The 19,005-nt window shown below is 40.1% G+C and overlaps 2 protein-coding genes and 1 pseudogene across 2 annotated transcripts; 2 read left to right on the top strand and 1 right to left on the bottom strand.

Annotated features, from left to right (window-relative positions):
* The first annotated feature begins 467 nt into the window (after nucleotides 1-467).
* Nucleotides 468-3,472, top strand: LOC139449860 (multiple epidermal growth factor-like domains protein 11). The gene is made up of 3 exons (XM_071231426.1): nucleotides 468-532; nucleotides 1,439-1,521; nucleotides 1,846-3,472. Exons 2-3 carry the CDS (start codon nucleotides 1,452-1,454, stop codon nucleotides 3,144-3,146), a joined length of 1,371 nt encoding a protein of 456 aa, XP_071087527.1. The 5' UTR covers nucleotides 468-532; nucleotides 1,439-1,451; the 3' UTR covers nucleotides 3,147-3,472.
* Nucleotides 3,473-6,515: 3,043 nt separating this feature from the next.
* Nucleotides 6,516-9,809, top strand: LOC139449859 (multiple epidermal growth factor-like domains protein 10). The gene is made up of 3 exons (XM_071231425.1): nucleotides 6,516-6,745; nucleotides 7,846-9,102; nucleotides 9,353-9,809. Exons 1-3 carry the CDS (start codon nucleotides 6,703-6,705, stop codon nucleotides 9,421-9,423), a joined length of 1,371 nt encoding a protein of 456 aa, XP_071087526.1. The 5' UTR covers nucleotides 6,516-6,702; the 3' UTR covers nucleotides 9,424-9,809.
* A 4,001-nt stretch (nucleotides 9,810-13,810) lies between these two features.
* LOC139449864 (uncharacterized) lies at nucleotides 13,811-17,151 on the bottom strand (annotated as a pseudogene).
* Nucleotides 17,152-19,005: the final 1,854 nt, after the last annotated feature.

Below are 19,005 nucleotides of genomic sequence, written 5' to 3'. Positions count from 1 at the left end.
TCCGACATTCGCTGTGCAAAATAATGTCTTCCCCCTTTTCTTGAACAATGTTTCTTTTTTTATATCCCTCTTATTTTAAAGTTAAACCCAAACATTTATTACAATTCTGATACATACTGACATACAATTATCACTGTTGAGCTGGTAATTTAGCAAAAGTCCGACCCAATAAAAGATAATGGTATACGGACAGAAAACATCAGAAGATTCACAGAGATGTGTACAGGGACGTCGCATCTTACACAAACATCCGACATGGGACATAGTGTGTGACTGCCTGATTAAGCAGTGGCCACAGAACAGCCACAGAGTCTGCTGTATACGTGAGGGGTGGGCGAAACTGGAGATGTGCCAGGTATACACCACGTGATAATGTAACCAAATGCAGTTAGATATTACGACAGTCAATATACTTAGCTAATCACGTAAGTTATATGAATAGATGCATGGTCCGTGCGCACGTCAAACTGTCACACAGAATGGGTCGAACTTTTTAGTATACAGCCGTGTGATATCTGCGATCATCTTTAAGGTAGGTTTCTAGATTTATTGAATACATATTAGTAAGTTTATGTAAGAGAAATGGTATGCCCAAATGTAAGCTAACTGGGCATGTTGATGTATTGACATCTGACCGTTAATAACAACCAGAAAACTGTATGTCTGTAATCAGACTGCAATGGCGGACCAACGTAACGTGGTGCCCTGTGGTCAATCAGACTGAACACAACCATTGCTTCATTAACTTAGCAATTAGTCAAAATTATTTTGATACACCATCAGCCAAGTAAAACATAATAACACGTTTAATCTTCAAAGAAAAGAGATAATTGAAGTTGTGTGCTTCTAATTATAACTAAACAATGTTTTTTTTATTGTGGAAAATAAATATGTATACCATTTCGAATGGTGTCGAGCACACTTTCTATGGTGTTTAATTTTCAATCATCAGTTTACAGCTGTACCAGAGGTGAAATGGGGTTTAACGTCGCGTTCAGGATTATTGCACTTATATAGCGATGTGTGTGGCTGTGTTTTCTCGTATTAGTCGGGAGTTATGCCGATTTTATAGCCTACTGAGATACCATGCCGCTATTAACATGAATACTACACTCAGACACAGTATACTGACTCCGGGCTGACCAGTCCTTTGTTTTGGCCTCTTAATGCCGAGCGCCAGGCAGGGTAACAAAAAATACCATCTGTTAAATTCTTTGGGTATGAAGCGGAATTGAACCCCCGACCTTCCGACCTCCCGAACTCCCGCTCTCCGGGCGGACGCTCTCCCACTAGACCACGGAGGCAGCCAGAGCTGTACCAGACATTGATCGTTTATTGACGTTTGTTCTCAATCTTTTTTCGTTAATTTGAACGTCAACATCGTACAGTTATTTTCATTTTGTTGAAATGTCACATAGTTCCATCTGTTCGTTTGCAGAAGGTTCAAAATCATGACTACAGGAGAGTGGGCGGCTCTTTGGACTTTGGCAACCCTGGCAGTCGTTAGTACACACGTCAACGGTATGTAAACATTCATCGAATTCAGTGTAGATGAATAACAGAACAGTAAATTATAATAGAAAATTGATTTCGGACACTTGATTTACTTGAAAAGATGTTCAGTATGAATCATGTAATATAAGTTACAGACTATGTCTTGTAAACCGAATGCTCCTACTCAGATGTATATGTACGAGTAGATTAATATAGTGATGAATAGTGGTCACTTATGAGCATAACATTATTCTTCACTTTTAAACACTGAGCGATTTCCATATGACAATACACTAAACTGGCTTTTAAACCTGCTACATTATCTTTATGTGACATGTTCCGTACATGCAGGTCAACTTCCATGCCATACTAATGGTTGTCTCCATGGTAACGGTGGTCTCCGGTGCCAGTCATGTTGGCCTGGGTGTTACGGCTCCAACTGCAGTTCCTCATGCCATGGAAGCTGCCATACAGACGGATGTGCCAGAGACACTGGTCAGTGTTTTAGATGTCGACCTGGGATCTTCGGAGAAAACTGCGCCAAAACATGTCCGCAACAATGCGCCAACAGTATGATAGGCGGGACTGTCTACTGTGACCGACACACAGGCGCGTGTGCTGAAGCATGTACACGAGGATGGACTGGTACGCACTGCGGTGAACGATGTCCGCCCAACTGCAAGGGTCAAACCTGTAACAAGCAAACAAAACAATGTATCCTTGGTTGTGAGACAGGCTGGACAGGAGGCTACTGTAATTCAACATGTGACAACTGTCTGAGGGAGAGATGCAACGACAACGGCTATTGTCTGCTGGGGTGTAAAGCGGGTTTCTTTGGGCTCGGGTGTGAGAAGAGATGTCAACACTGCTGGACTACTGGCTGTGACAGACAGACTGGTGTATGTGAACAGTGTCAGCCTGGTTACCATGGAGACCGTTGTGACAAAAGGTGTGCTGAGACATGTTATAAAGGTCGGGAGGGTCATAGAAACTGTCACCGCGACACCAAGGCGTGCCTGGAGGGCTGTGAAACTGGATGGCACGGTTCTCATTGCCGTACCCCGTGCAGTGCCTCCTGCATGTCCTCACGGTGTTACAGCCACGATGGCTCCTGTGTAGATGGCTGTGTAGCAGGTTACTATGGGAAACAGTGTCACAGGAGATGCATTCATGAAAACTGTAAAAACAACACGTGTGACCACAATGGTCACTGCACGGAATGTGAAGATGGCTGGTTTGGAGAAGACTGTGAGCAGCTTTGCCCAGCACTGTGTGAGTCATGTCTTCGAGACACTGGACAATGTTCACGATGTTCCGGGGGTTTCCATGGCCCTGGCTGTGCTGAACGTTGTAGTGAAACCTGTTTAAAAAACGCATGTGACAGGGACGGCAACTGTATTGGGTGTAAAGATAGGAAATACGGGACTCAATGCCAATACCCATGCAGCGAGAACTGTGAGACATGCGACCAGACAACGGGGTGTACAAGGTGTAGAGAAGGACATTCCCTTGAAGACAGCAAATGTACCCCCACGGTCCCCTCAACATCTGGGGCAGATTCTGTGAAGCAAACGCTACATAAAATGAAACATGTGTTTCCCTTTTCTTTAGAATTTCTTATCTGTGTTTGCGCTATGACATGGCGTATCTAGAAGATAAGTTCCTATCTTAGTTCCTAGTATTCAGTGTGTGTCACATTTGAGTACGTAGTGGGCCCAGTATGTCTTTCATGCATCCTAAAACGCTTTAAACTCTGGCATTTTCCTTTTTGACTTCGCACAACATGTACGACTTAAAGCAGATTATTATGTATGATTTCAGAAAAGATTTTCAAACGATACAGTTTATGTAATGTGCATTCTATATTGACTTCTTCTATATGTCATTAAGCATTTGGTATATTGCAAAAATGTTCTGCATATGATTTTGTTACAAAATGTGCCTTAGTTTGTATTTTGTATTCGTTGCGTGATGTAAGTTAATGATGATATTATACATGTATATAGTGTTAATGTTACATAATTGTTTTTGTTAATTCTGTTATATGTTATATAAAATAAATATTTGTGTCACTATTCTTAACCGTTTTATCGTTTCGTTCTTTTTGCATAGTCTTGTAATCACATTACAGCCAGAACGAAACGGGCAATATTGTTTCATTAATCGTCTAGTAAAGGCGGCATCAACGTATCAAATACGCTGCACATGACTGAGGTTTGCTTAGCATTCTCATTTTATATAAGCATTCCTGAAGAGGAACGTGTTCGAGCCTAAATGTTAAGTCTTGAGACAGTAGTAACGGCAGCCGGTTGCTTTCCCTATGTTACTCAATGGGCTGATCCTACAATTGAATCCAAAAATATTTCAAGAGACAAAATCGAATAATCACAATGTAAGGGACATGGGATGTCCCGGCGAGAGGTAACCGATATTTTGCATGTGTCTTAGTCTGTGATTTTGGAACAGGTGTCTGCTGGCACAAAATGTCACAGGGCGCCCGAGGTCAACAACACAAGTCCAGAATCGAGAAAACAGAAACCTGTTTTCCAAAAGTGATCCCAAACAGACAGTAAAATGGTTGTTCACTTCGCCAGGCCACTGGGTTCAAGTTACTGACCAGAAAATTAGAAAACGCCTGCTTGCTTGGCGACCACGTGTTGTACCAGCGTCAACAAAGTAGCTCGCTCTTGCCAGACGCAAAAGGAGCTTAGAGCACAGCGAACATGAAAGATTTGGGCGTGGGTATGTAATGGGGCAGGATCACTATGACTGCTAGAACGCGACTACATATTGTCCACGGACACTGGACTGTACTACCTCGGCAACGAACTGGCGACATTAGTTGTCCCGTTTGTGCGCTGTATTGGTCCACGTATTGTCTGTCGGGGCGATGACATCCCCACCACGCATGTATCGTAGCTGGCTACATCCAGGAGCTATACGTCCCTAGAATGCATAGGCCAGCCATTAGTTCCTACCTTTTCCTTCATAGGGCAGGCCTGGGACATGATCGGCCGACGTGTACACCGACGTCAAAGGCCACACCCCTGTTGTCTTTCATGATTGCTTTCACCCTTACAATACACCACCTTCATGATCAGTTGATTGTCATGTTAAACTTAGTCCTTCCATGTTCTTATCCATCAATCACTCCATACCCTTTTGTATTTCAGTAATCATCCGTTATTGTCGAATATCCACTACGTTTTGTGGAAAGTGTATATGTAAACTGCAGGCAATGTTACTGTTATTCCATTGTGCTTCCATTACACTGAAAAAAACATTTTGTGAAGAATATGTTACATCTGACAACAGGATGGGGACTAAAATGATATACGTTATGTATCATTGGTATCTCTTTAACGAAAACGTGGGTGCCTGTGTCCTATTCCTTTACGTTTATAACTTCCGATGTCACTAGTTACATGTAAGTAAACAATCGTTATGTTGCTTAAAACAATACTGACATGGAAGTTCAATATTCGCTATTTGAAACAGGGGGTGTCAGACTGTGGACAATTGATTGGCGGTCATCTACATATTATTTAGTTTTCGTACGATTACTTAAGTATAACGAGTTGACACATAGTGAGTGTCATTTTTTTTAAAAGATCCATTTCCATATTTTGATGATTCAAGTTAACTGAAGTGACACAACACCAAGTAATGTATACACAATACCGATAAGGCATTTTGTCTTTGTCAAATGATGGTGAGTGAGTGAGTATGGTTTTACGCCACTTTTAGCAAGACTCCACCAATATCTTTGCGGGGGACACCAGAACTGGGCTTCACACATTGTACCCATGTCGGGAATCGAACCCGGGTCTTCGGCGTGACGAGCAAACGCTGTAACCACTAGGCTACCCAAATGGTGGTCCCCTGTCTCCCCTGTATTTCATGGTAGTAGTAACAAACAAAGCCAGCTCGGTGAGGTAACTGTGACTAGATCTTCTTGTTGCCAAGCTGAACAATGACCCTGAGTTACAGGACTGCTCACTGTTTGGACGTGTGCCTATATAGCTATCTATACGTCTATACGTCTGGGTCGACAGTATGCGACTGAGCAGCGTATAAGGTAACTGAGACTTGATACCTCCCTGGCTTGTGGCGATGAGACAATCTTCACTCGTTTTTCTGTCAGTCGCTTCACATTTGTACATTCGAATGTTAGAGAATGTTACTTTCTGAAATGCCATATATGGGAATGCTATTGATAAGGCAACTTCGGTAGTGACAAAGTACAAGGACGTGCATACGATGTTATTGTGTTCTACTTTGACGACAGTGGGCGGAGTTGTAGGCTACCTGCTGTGACTAAGCTGCTCCCCGGGAAAACATATCTCAAGTTCCCCTCCACTAGTCAGGCGACACGGCCTCCGGGGTCAACCATTATTGCGTTTGTACTGATCACGCGATACGAACATTATAAGGTCACACAGACCGATAAGAAACACATATTATATAAGAAATATAACTTTGCAATTTGACGTACGTGTTGTTGTTGCTGTACAAAGAGTTTCCTGAAATACTTGCGTCCATACAGTGGAAATAAAAAGGGGCATCTGTGTCCAGGTTTTCACCTGTCCATGCAAGTGTACACTTACACATGGGTTTTTGGTTGTTAGGACTATTCAGTTTGGGCTGAAAATGTCACAGTGTTGTCAAAAAATTCCCAGATTTAATTTATATGACATTATTAGACTTGAATTTTTCCATTTGTGTTCAGATAAGCGATTTCGGTGATAATACACGTAACGTGAACAGTACAAGACGAACGTACATTTCTGTAAAGTAGGACACGGAAAAAATAAGTTTTCGGGATAACTGTGGATTGTAAGTTGAATTTGAAAACATGTCATCGCAAACATACAGAAATACACAGAACTGACCCTGATATGGGATGTGTCAAGATGAACCCTTCAGATAACATGTTTATCTGAGTCTTATGTTCATGGCTAAACATAGCATGTATTTCTTTTGTCGCTGATGTCAGTGTAGTCCCGCAGCTGCGTTAACTGTACAGGAGATATGCACACCAGGCCTGTCCTTACATGCGCATGACTAGAAGGCGTATATCACAGGGGACACAAACGACTGTTTTTGTGTAAACAAGTGACCAACTTGTTTGCAATGGACGACGGTGTATGAAGTCTGTGGATAAATATTAATGCCAAAGTTGGCTGATAGCCGTTCAGACGGAGGAAAATGATTCGTGCTGTCATTATCCTCGTTATTGTCTTTGCTACAGGTAAGTTTTTTACATATTGTAGTCAGGGGGACATGTGTCTGATAAGCATCAGAGGCTGCACGTAAATCTATCTTATATACGTTTGGTAATGGTGTATGTACCTTACAACTCTCTAGTAATGGTATATGCACTGTACAACGCTCAAGTAATGATGTATGCACTAAACAACGCTCAAGTTATGGTATATGTATTATACAACCCTCAAGTAATGGTATATGTACCATACAACGCTCAAGTAATGGTTTATGTATTATACAACGCTCAAGTAATGGTATACGTACCATACAACGCTCAAGTAATGGTGCATGTATTATACTACGCTCAAGTAATGTGGTATGTACTATACAACGCTCAAGTAATTGTGTATGTACCATACAGCGCTCAAGTAATGGTTTATGTACTATACAACGCTCAAGTAATGGTGTATGTACCATACAGCGCTCAAGTAATGGTGTATGTACCATACAACGCTCAAGTAATGGTATATGTATTATACAACGCTCAAGTAATGGTTTATGTATTATACAAGGCTAAAGTAATGGTATATGTACCATACAACGCTCAAGTAATGGTATATGTACTATACAACGCTCAAGTAATGGTGTATGTACCATACAGCGCTCAAGTAATGGTGTATGTACTATACAACGCTCAAGTAATGGTGTATGTACTATACAACCCTCAAGTAATGGTATATGTACTATACAACGCTCAAGTAATGGTATATGTACTATACAACGCACAAGTAATGGTATATGTACTATTCAACGCTCAAGTAATGGTATATGTACTATACAATGCTCAAGTAATGGTGTATGCACTATACAACGCTCAAGTAATGGTATATGTACCATACAACGCTCAAGTAATGGTATAGGATATATACAACGCTCAAGTAATGGCATATGTATTATACAACGCTCAAGTAATGGTATATGTACTATACAACGCTCAAGTAATGGTTTATGTAAAATACAATTTGTGAACCCCTTTTCTGGTGTCCTACGCCAGGATACAGCTAACAGCGACGTAATACCCCATTCATTCATTCATTTTTGATGCTAATGACAAATAGTTATCATTAGTTGTTTTTGCTTCAGAGGCAGAATCGAGGGATGGCTATCATAGAAAGTACTGCAAGTCTGGATGTCGGAGTTTACTGAACGGACACCCCTGTCAACAATGCAAATATGGTTGCTATGGGGACAACTGTACACACCACTGCAGACGGTGTGACATTAGCGGGTGCGACAGAATGACAGGAATCTGCTACAGGTGCAAACCAGGCTATTATGGTGGAAGCTGTGATAACCAATGTCCCCGAGGATGCACGTCCAATGGGTATGAAGACTGTGACCGCGAGACAGGAGTTTGTTTACAAGGCTGCAGAGTTGGGTATCACGGCAGGAGATGTGACCGACAGTGTCCACAACATTGTAAGCATTCAACCTGTCGAAAAGAAACAGGCAGTTGTTCATACGGCTGCAGAGAAGGATGGAGGGGCACATTCTGCACCGACTCTACTCCCGACTGCCCCAACTGTGTACATGGACGATGTGGACTGGGCGGGAAGTGCAGCACTAGGTGTATACCAGGCTTGTATGGGCAATACTGTGACAGGAAATGCTTAAACTGTCACACAACTGGATGTGACAAGAATTCGGGCAGATGTAACGCATGTTCTCCGGGGTTCTACGGGAGTCGGTGTAAACTGCGGTGTAATGGAAACTGTTACACAGGGCTGGACCACGTCCGTCGTTGTCACCGGGGAACGGGTCGATGTCTGGAGGGATGTAGGGAAGGGTGGCATGGGGGCTTATGTAACAAACGCTGCAGCAGCAATTGTAAAGACTCCAGATGCTTCAGTGATGATGGTTCCTGCGTTGATGGCTGTGAAGAAGGTTGGAGCGGAATACACTGTGATCAGGAATCAAATTGTCTTCGAGGCATGCGTGATAGAGCCGGAGAATGCCTCCTGGGTTGTTTACAGGGTTGGACAGGACGAACATGTCACGTCAAGTGTCCTTTCTATTGCGAGACTTGTGATGCAGAGACGGGGCAATGCCTCCAGTGTTCACCAGGATATTTTGGTGCCGCATGTGCCTATGAATGCAGCATATCCTGTACCAACCTGACATGTGATATGGATGGCGCCTGCACACATGGGTGTATAGACGGGATGTCCGGTACCCGGTGCCAGAACACATGTCGGTGGCCGTGTTCTTCCTGTACCCAGCGTGGGAAATGCACAGCATGCCTCCCAGGGTACAGGTTGATGGGAAGACAATGCATAGACACTGTTCATCGGACCATGTCATCACCGGGGGCTGCTTCATCAGCTCTGTCACATAGTCCAGGTAGATGTCGTTTCATACATGTAAAATGCAAATGGGAATGATTGGTCGTGTCGTCATCAAGAACATCCTATTTCTACGTCATCAAAAAGGACCCGTGAATTAAGGAATGGCAAATCATCATAGGGTACATAATGATATTATAATGCAAACATACTCATCTACATGGTATTTGTTATATTCTTATTTCACTGCTATTTTACAAATGCACCATGTCCTTGTTTACAACACTAATACACTGTTTTTGTTACAGGCAATATTTTACAAGTAGATGCGATGGTATTGTTTTCTGGTGTCCTGGCATCACTCTACAACCCACAGTAGATCACCACAGCTGCACTTAAAGCAGGTGTGGCGAGTGGTTACTTCATGTGTGTATCTACAAGAGTCCCAGGAGAGACTGTCGCAGCTCGAACCTACTATTTTTGTGTCGGTAGTTGAGAACAGTTCGTGTAACAGACGAATGCTCATGTTAAAACCTGTATATCTATAAAGTTATAACTGTGTATATATCCTGTTGTGTCATTAATGAAACAAAACATACAGGAAAGCGCTTAATCCAGACGGACAATTATCGTGCTGATTTCTGTTATAACAAGGATATATCTTAAACTAAAAATCCCGCGAAGATCATGGATTAGAATATTTAGTAATCCATGTTTGTCGTAAGAGGCGACTAACAGTATCCGGTGGTCAGAATCGCTGACTTGAACCTTCTTGAACTTTCATTGCATGGATCGATGCTCATGATATCAATCACTGGATTGTCTGGTTCTGACTCGATTATTTACAGACCGCCGTCATATGGCTGGAATATTGCTGAGTGCGGCGTAAAACAACAAACAAACAAACAAACAAAATCAAACTAAAAACGTTCAATTTAAGAAATTGTAGGACACAAAAGATAAAAGTTGTTGTGGCAAACACAACATAACTGTAATCTGATTGGAAAACTAATCATTTTTAGTAATTAATTCATGGATTAAATTAGGAATTATTAGATAGAACATTCGCCACAGTTTCCTAATTGCACTGTCAGCGTCAATGTTTGGTGATGCATGTTAGCGGTCAGTGTGAGGGTTTTTGTGCGATGCTGGTGCATGTACAGGGTAGGGAAAGACGAGGTTCCGACGTTACATGTCATACAAGAAATGAATGCTCAATAAAATATAAATAATCCCACTATCTACATATCACTCATATATACATGCTTCTGCATGTTTCACACATTTTGGCAACTGGCCAGACATTGAATCAGATCTTTATACTGACCTGTGATAAGCGCCAATGTATTTACCCACCAACTCCAAGTCATAACTATTTACAGGTGTATGTGCGACATATTTATTGCACAATCACGAACAGTCGTATGGAGGTTAAACACGACACTCTCTAGTCACTAACAAATTGGTAAAAAAAAAATCAAAAAGGTGAGGTGAAAAATGATTTAGCATCGCGTTCAAGTTGATATATATAGCCAGTGTGTTTTGTGCGTGTGTTTTGTGTGTGTGTGTGTGTGTGTGTGTGTGCGCGTGCGTGCGTGCGTGCGTGCGTGTGTGTGTGTGTGTGTGTGTGTGTGTGTGTGTGTGTGTGTGTGTGTGTGTGTGTGTGTGTGTGTGTGTGTGTGTGTGTGTGTGTGTGTGTGTGTGTGTGTGTGTGTGTGTACCATGAACACCCCACTCAGACAGAGTATACTGACTCCGTGCCGACCAGGCCTTGTTTCATCCTCTTTATCCCGTGCGTCAGGCCGGGTAACAACAAGTACCATATTTGAACCGCCGACCTTCTGGTCCCAGGGCGGACGTATTATCCTACATGACCACGGAGGCAGTTTATATTACCGATCAAGAATGAACCGTACCGGTGATATTGATATCCATACATGTGTAGAACATCGTGTTATTTGGTACCAGATTAAGCATGTCATTGTCGGAATCAACGAAACGCAGTAACGATCCGTAATCTCATTTCGTCCATGGGTAGAAGGTACAAGGAGTGGGCACACACGAAATACTGAGTTCTCACTACCTTGACCTTTGTCGTTTTGCCTGTAATGTCTTTATATTGGACAGGCGTCCACTGTGTTCTTGTTTGCACTGTGACTCTACTCAACACCTGTTCAGATGTACTGTTTCAACTGATCGTAAAACCGTTATGATTATGTTATTCGTTCAAATAAACAAAACATTAACATTTGCATTAAAATAAAATTGACCATCTTTTTACAAGCTTTGGAAGTGATTGCAGCATGGTCAATAATTAAAACTTAGTCTAGTATTTACGGACGTTACTATACTTCATTTGAACGTGACATGTTTTAACTATGCAGGCCGATGCTGTGCTATACAAACGATATTAATCCGCCTGTCTGTATTGTTAACAAATGACAATAATAAATATCAGATTTTATTATTCACTGTCACCATTTACTTGTATTCACAGTGAGCCTCTAAGTAGAAATGTAACAGCATTCGACAGTCGTGCATGGATGGATGTGCTAATAGATACAACCATTTATATTACGCTTTATTAATTTCTATTTTATTTTATTATTATTATTCACTCTCCTTTAAAATGAAATTAAAACTAGATTTTCGAAATGACATAAATTAAAGAAAGTTTCTTGGCAAATGTCCCAGCATAAAGTCATTTCGAAAAGAACTATAATTCAATCCTTACGACCAGATTCGCGATAGCAAGCAGGTAGTACACTAACTAGTAATCCCCTTATGATCCAAACAAACACCTGCATAATATACAGTTACCGGGGGTGAGGTAATACCTCCGTGGCGGTAGTGCATGTTATGCCTGATACCTGCATGCTAAAGAGGGACGCGGGTGGCCAACTGGTCGAATACTGCGCAGAGGTTTGTTCCTAGACATGCCGGGACACAGTGCTAGAGGGTGCTGAGCCCAGGGTCCAGATCCACCCAGAATACGACCTCCGACCATCACTTCCTTATCCATCGTCGATGTTTTCAATTTTAGGAAAATGACAACGCTTACTTTTCGCCATCATCCCGAAGCACAAGTGCCCGCCACATTACGCTGACATACCGGAGTCAAATGCTCTTCAAAACGGCGTTAAATCTAACTCACTCGTTTTGATCATTACAACAGTTGGATTTGAAATAGTTAAGTTAAGATTCATTATGTAAACATTTACATTAACTTGTACTCAGGTGAGTTAAATATAATGCCATTTATGAAGCTATCAATCATACTTTAAATACTTTGCAAATAGTAACTTTCATTAAAATTGTCATAGGTGTTTGTACGTTGCTATGCAACACTAGGTCAATGTAACTGTATACAGACACATGGAAAAACCGAAACAAACTGCTCGTGTATTCACAAGGAAATGTTTGTGCATGTGTGCTGAGTTATACCAGGGCTTGCAGTCGGGGGTTTATTGGACAATATGTAGGTCAAACGTGACTTGCTTGCTAACATTGCTGATAAGAAAGTACACCCGTGCACCCGACGCAAGAACACCTTGACATTAGCGGATGAGCACACATACACTAAGGACTTGTACAGTTCCCCCAAACTGGTATGTCTGCAACTAGAGCTCTTCGGGATGTCTCTGGTTTGTAGTCGGATGATTTAAATTTTTAAATAAAAATAAAAATCTTACTAACTTTCCAATGAAAAGGACGGCAGCTGGTGTTCATCCTATTATAAAGGGCAATCATATTAGCTCCCGCGCCAAATTCACACTCTAGATACAGGGTCATACAGGGAAATCACTCACCGTCTTAAAAGTTTAGCATAAAAGCATAGTATTTAACTTTCTAAAATATTTTAACCACCAATGAATAGAATGCTATCTATAAAAACAAATTCAAGCTTTGCATACGTAAGAGTGCTATTTACATAAGTTGTTTATATATATGTTCATCTGTACGCATTAACTACCTTCATTACTTCATTTCCTGAAAGGTGACAATCGAGGTGTTGGACATGGCGACATGAATATAACCTTCATTTTAAGTTCAGTTTTATAGTGTCCTCGTCATGGAAGCAAATGACATCACTCATTGTTTGGTGGCGTTATTACACTTATAACGCTGCGGTAACTTGATGATATGACGAGACCGAACAAAGCTTACATGCACAGTGGCGTTGTAACTGGTTTACGGCTGTTTGAGTGCAAATACAAAGAGATCTAGAGGGCTGCAGAAAATCGGCATTATCTAAGCAGCATGTGTTTTAGATTTGTTGCTGTAACTAGGTATACGAAGCCAGAACATGTCATTAGGAACGGACGATTAAAGTGTATTTACAGTAATCTTCTGTTAATCGAAAATTTCCATCTCATAACGTCGTACTCAATGTACTTATAATGATCATCTCATAAACAGCATTAAAAATGCAAAATATACCACGATATCATGTCTCCCCATCATATTGACATCTGTGTAGTACCGTACCCACAACATGAGTCTCTCAGCTGGTTCGGACATCCGGTCACAAGGTAACTGTAGTTATTATATAAATCTAAAATGTGTAAATAGCTACACTAGGAAGTGCGTAGTGTTAGTCCTTTCGTTGCACTTGCTGCTGGTTGAATCACGACGTTCTCTACACATGACGCGTTCACCACTAGGAGTTCAGCCTGATAACATGTAAAGACAGATTGGCTGTGAAGAGTTGCGCCCCTTGGGCACGCTAGAAACCCATGATCGGTTCGAATCAATGTTGGCCCCGATTATGTATCCAGGTTTGTTAACACCATACCCATGCTCAGGGGTTTCACCAAAGTGGTGAACGTCCTATTTTTCATTTCGTTGATTTCAGTGGAATAGAAACAAACAGCTTCCAATATTATTAAATCAATGAATATCCCATAAAGTGTAGAGCTGGTTTTAAACAAGAGCAAATGTTTACATTTCAATGTTCAATTTCATATTTCTCCTGACCGGGACATTCCCCGACTGATAAGTGGTCATCCATTACACCAGCCATGCTCCTTTTATGTAAATCGTCACAGTCCGTGTTGCTTTGTGTATCTGTACATGTGTTCCTCTGTGGAGAAACAAGAACCTTCATTTCTATGTGAGTCAAGGAAAAAGGGCTGCCCGCGGGGGGTTGTTCTGGGAAATCCAGATCATAAACATGGTCCCTTTGATTATCTGTGCTCGACGTGTCTCCGTGTGCTTCCTTCACCTCGCAGTAGTCGTGTGGAGCAGTATGGGTAGATGAAATGTCACCTTTTCCACATCGAGAGGGTGGTAGCGGAGGAAGTTTTCTTCGAAACCGTTTTCTCCGTTCTTCCTTTCCACCGTCTGTAGGAAGGGATGCTCTTGCTCTACAGTGTCTTGTGTGAAATGAATAGCAATATTATAATGATATTTTGACATTTACCCTTGTAGGGTGTTACAAAATACATAAGAGTTTATTATTTTTCCTTGTTATGCATTTACCACTAGTCTTTAATTTTGTTTATTAAGCTCAATGTAATGAGGGAAGAGTTGTTTATAAAGAAGGGTAATATAGTGTGCAGCGCTAAAGTAACACAGAAAGTATTTATTACATGTACGTGTATGTGAAATGAAACAATGCATTGCTATTTTAATTTATTCTGTATATTAAACCAATAAGGTGAATTACTATGATTGGCCAAAACGGCAATAGAGTTCATATTATATTTTTGATCCCTTCCGATATGCATATTGACATGTCCATTATGTAAATAATTTGAAACTGTTCTCATAGACGTTAACTTAACCAGCTTGGTAGTTGTGTTAAGTAACGACAGTAGTGCATGAACACCTTACGTGTAAGTGCGCGTGACTTCATAAGACACGTACCGGTATACAAGCAGAGAGATGACAACAATACACATCCCAGCAAACACAACCAAAGATATTATGATGATGACCAGCGTCCTCAAGTTGACGGCACCACCCTGACCAGTGTCTGAAACAGTGAACGATGAGGTCAACACGAAGCAGTATTACCTCATCTCCAAATGTACAGCACTTATGCGTGGGAATTTAGACAGACTCTATAAATATTGGTCATCATGCCATACACTTTTTTTGTACCATGGAAGTCACTTTTTCCTGTTTTGTAAAAACAATATGAATGCAACAAATAAAACAATTATTAATAAAAATGATGAGGTCATTTAGCAAAGCCTGAACTCAAGTGACTAATTCAGTGTACATTGATTCAGGTCCCTATGTTGAAGGTGGGCTCGACATAAACAAATTGACAATGTGCTTTCAAATTTAATCTTATGTCTGATCCATGTTATATGCCATATAGATGTTTGATGAAAGACTCCGGCTCGTGCAATGAAATTGGTTCAGTACTCATTTCCGTAACAGCAACCTCACTGAGTATTTAAGATAGTACGCAGGTAAAAACACAGTTGTGTATAATATAAGGAAGCAAAATTTGAACGACCATATTGGAATAGGTAATATTTTATGCTCATTGATATTTGATTGCTTTAATCATGGAAACGCTAAGTACTGTGAAATATGCATGCACAAATAATGGAGAAAATAATACACAAATTCTAACCTAATGGTATTCATAGACAATTGTATCAGCTTGTTAAAAGGGTTGGTGTCAGTGGGTCTTACCTTTGGCATCGTCAGTTGTCTTTGGATGTCTGCATATATCTCCATTATATCTCTCGCAATGTTGGCAGTTGCGAGAACATTCCAGTGTACATGGCGTTCCATGACGACCCGCAATACAACCAAGTGTACAGTTGGTACCCCCACTGGTAAGTAAATGGCATTTACTGTCTACACAGTACTGGCTGCAGGTCGTCTTACAACCAGGTCCTGTTAATCCGGCTGGACAGTTATTCGAACCTGTTGATTAGTCACGCACAATTACTTTTCAGACTGACTTTCACACTGCTGACACATTCATCAGCGATCATATATACATGTACCTGTATATCACGCTGCAGATACATTCATCAACAATCATATATATCTGTATATCACACTGCAGACACATTTATCAGCAATCATATATACCTGTACATCACACTGCAGATACATTCACCAACAATCATATATACCTGTACATCACACTGCAGATACATTCATCAACAATCATATATATCTGTACATCACACTGCAGACACATTCATCAACAATCATATATATCTGTACATCACACTGCAGACACATTCATCAACATTCATATATATCTGTACATCACACTGCAGACTCCTTTATCAGCAATCATATGTACATGTATATCACACTGCTGACACATTCATCAGCAATCATATATACCTGTACATCAAACTGCAGACACATTCATCAACAATCATATATATCTGTATAGTACACTGCAGACACATTCATCAGCAAACATATATACCTGTATATCACACTGCAGACACATTCATCAGGAAGCATACATGCCTGTATATTACACTACGGACATATTCATCAGCAATCATATATACATGTGTATGTGATTGTTATTTGGTTATATCTTACTTGTTTACCTACTCGGGCTCAATTCCCTCAGATGACTCACAGCATTTGTTAAGAGATATAAACTGTAACAAACCAGCACAGATATTCATGCATACCAAAAGAATACGCCTTAGGATATACACTGAGAATATGGCAATAGATTTTTCTTTAAAATATTACCGTTTTCACCCTCTGAAGACAGGAATCTCAGAAAAAAGACAACCAGGATGGATATCACCATGTTTATCTGAAACACAATGAATATTAATATGTTTTCATACATTTTGCATAAATATAAATGTATATAGATATATATATAGTAATAATTAAATAAGTGGAGTAAGATTAAACACAGTTTTAATTGGCTAGCGCTTTCAACTCGTACCACGTACGAGTCTCATCAGGCAATAACTGAATAACGGACACCCCAGTAACAACTGTAATATGCGTCACTTCTAAAACTTCCGGATACAAGCTTAGGAGAATGTATATATTATCATATCGAATTCTTCTGGATCAAAGAAATGACTACTTACTAGTAAATTGACTCTCGTGCGTTTGTGAAAGACGAAACGTACAGTTCATTGCCATTCATGCTTGGTTGTCGTTTCCTACATGGATCTACGGAGTATGTATTCACAGAAACCTGTTGCTTGAAAACTTCCTGTTGTTACACATATGTCTGTATGGAAATGACATCATGACAAATGACCTTTAAACATTAAGTTTAAGTACACAAGTGAGGTGGGTTTTACGCCTCAATTAGAAATATTTCAATGTTTACACGGGAGCAAAAACTAATTATGATAATAACCTACTTTTTTTCAGGTAGTTCCAACATGTTAAGATTTAATCATAGTAAGAATAAACGAAAACATTGTTAAACTTTGTGTATATTTAACGACGTAATCATCGCAATCTTGAAGACGAAAACTTACATAAAGTTAGCTTCATACATTATCTGCAGGTCAAATGCCATGATTATAACGTTAAGATTTGGGGTAATGTCTGATAATTATAAGTAGATCATTCTTTGGTGATGATAATGTTGGACTTACATGCATTGGGAACTACATGCATTGTCCATATGTTCAAAATGTGCTTTTATGCGAACGGTGTTGTACATCTGTTTACGAAAAATATATTCTTGAATTCATGCATTTATATAAGACATTTCGCCACAATAATAAGAGAAGACATTTTTTTTTTTAAATTGTTTTTAATTTCTTTCAGCAACTTCGTATACGTAAGCTTTAGTGGCTATTAAAAAAAATTGCCCAGATCATCGATCACTCAAATCAAACATACAACGTCCATACACCTCCACTTACACAGATACATCGATCACTCATATCAAACATACAACGTCCATACACCTCCACTTACACAGATACATCGATCACTCATATCAAACATATAACGTCCATACACCTCCACTTACCCAGAAACATCGATCACTCATATCAAACATATAACGTCCATACACCTCCACTTACCCAGATACATGTACATCAATCACTCATATCAAACATACAACATCCATACGCCTCCACTGACCGAGATACATCAATCACTCATATCAAACATATAACGTCCATACACCTCCACTTATCCAGATACATCACTCACTCATATCAAACATATAACGTCCATACACCTCCATTTACACAGATACATCGATCACTCATATCAAACATACAACGTCCATACACCTCCACTTACCCAGATACATCGATCACTCATATCAAACATATAACGTCCATACACCTCCACTTACACAGATACATCGATCACTCATATCAAACATATAACGTCCATACACCTCCACTTACACAGATACATGTACATCAATCACTCTTATCAAACATATAACGTCCATACACCTCCACTTACCCAGAAACATCGATCACTCATATCAAACATATAACGTCCATACACCTCCACTTACACAGATACATCGATCACTCATATCAAACATATAACGTCCATACACCTCCACTTACCCAGATACATCGATCACTCTTATCAAACATACAACGTCCATACACCTCCACTTACCCAGATACATGTACATCAATCACTCATATCAAACATATAACGTCCATACATCTCCACTTACACAGATACATGTACGTCAATGACTCATATGAAACATACAACATCCATACGCCTCTACTGACCGAGATACATCAATCACTCATATCAAACATATAAACTTACATTCACTTCCCGTTACTGCACATACAGTTTATACCATTTGCTTTTTAGTTGGTTATTTATTTACATTTACAGTTTGATACTAAAGTCATGATGAATTCATCTACACACTATAAATATCAACGGTACATGATAGTTCTAATATATCCAATCAGAAATGCACTACAAAATACATCCTATTTCTGATATCAATAAATGATTTAAGGTACATAATGCTTAAGTATTAAACATA

The sequence above is a fragment of the Haliotis cracherodii genome, unplaced genomic scaffold (genome assembly GCF_022045235.1).
Source record: "Haliotis cracherodii isolate W230 unplaced genomic scaffold, xgHalCrac1.p SCAF_8, whole genome shotgun sequence".
Taxonomy (NCBI): domain Eukaryota; kingdom Metazoa; phylum Mollusca; class Gastropoda; order Lepetellida; family Haliotidae; genus Haliotis; species Haliotis cracherodii.
Note: the sequence above shows the minus strand (reverse complement) of the source record. Positions and strands in the feature narration are given on the sequence as shown.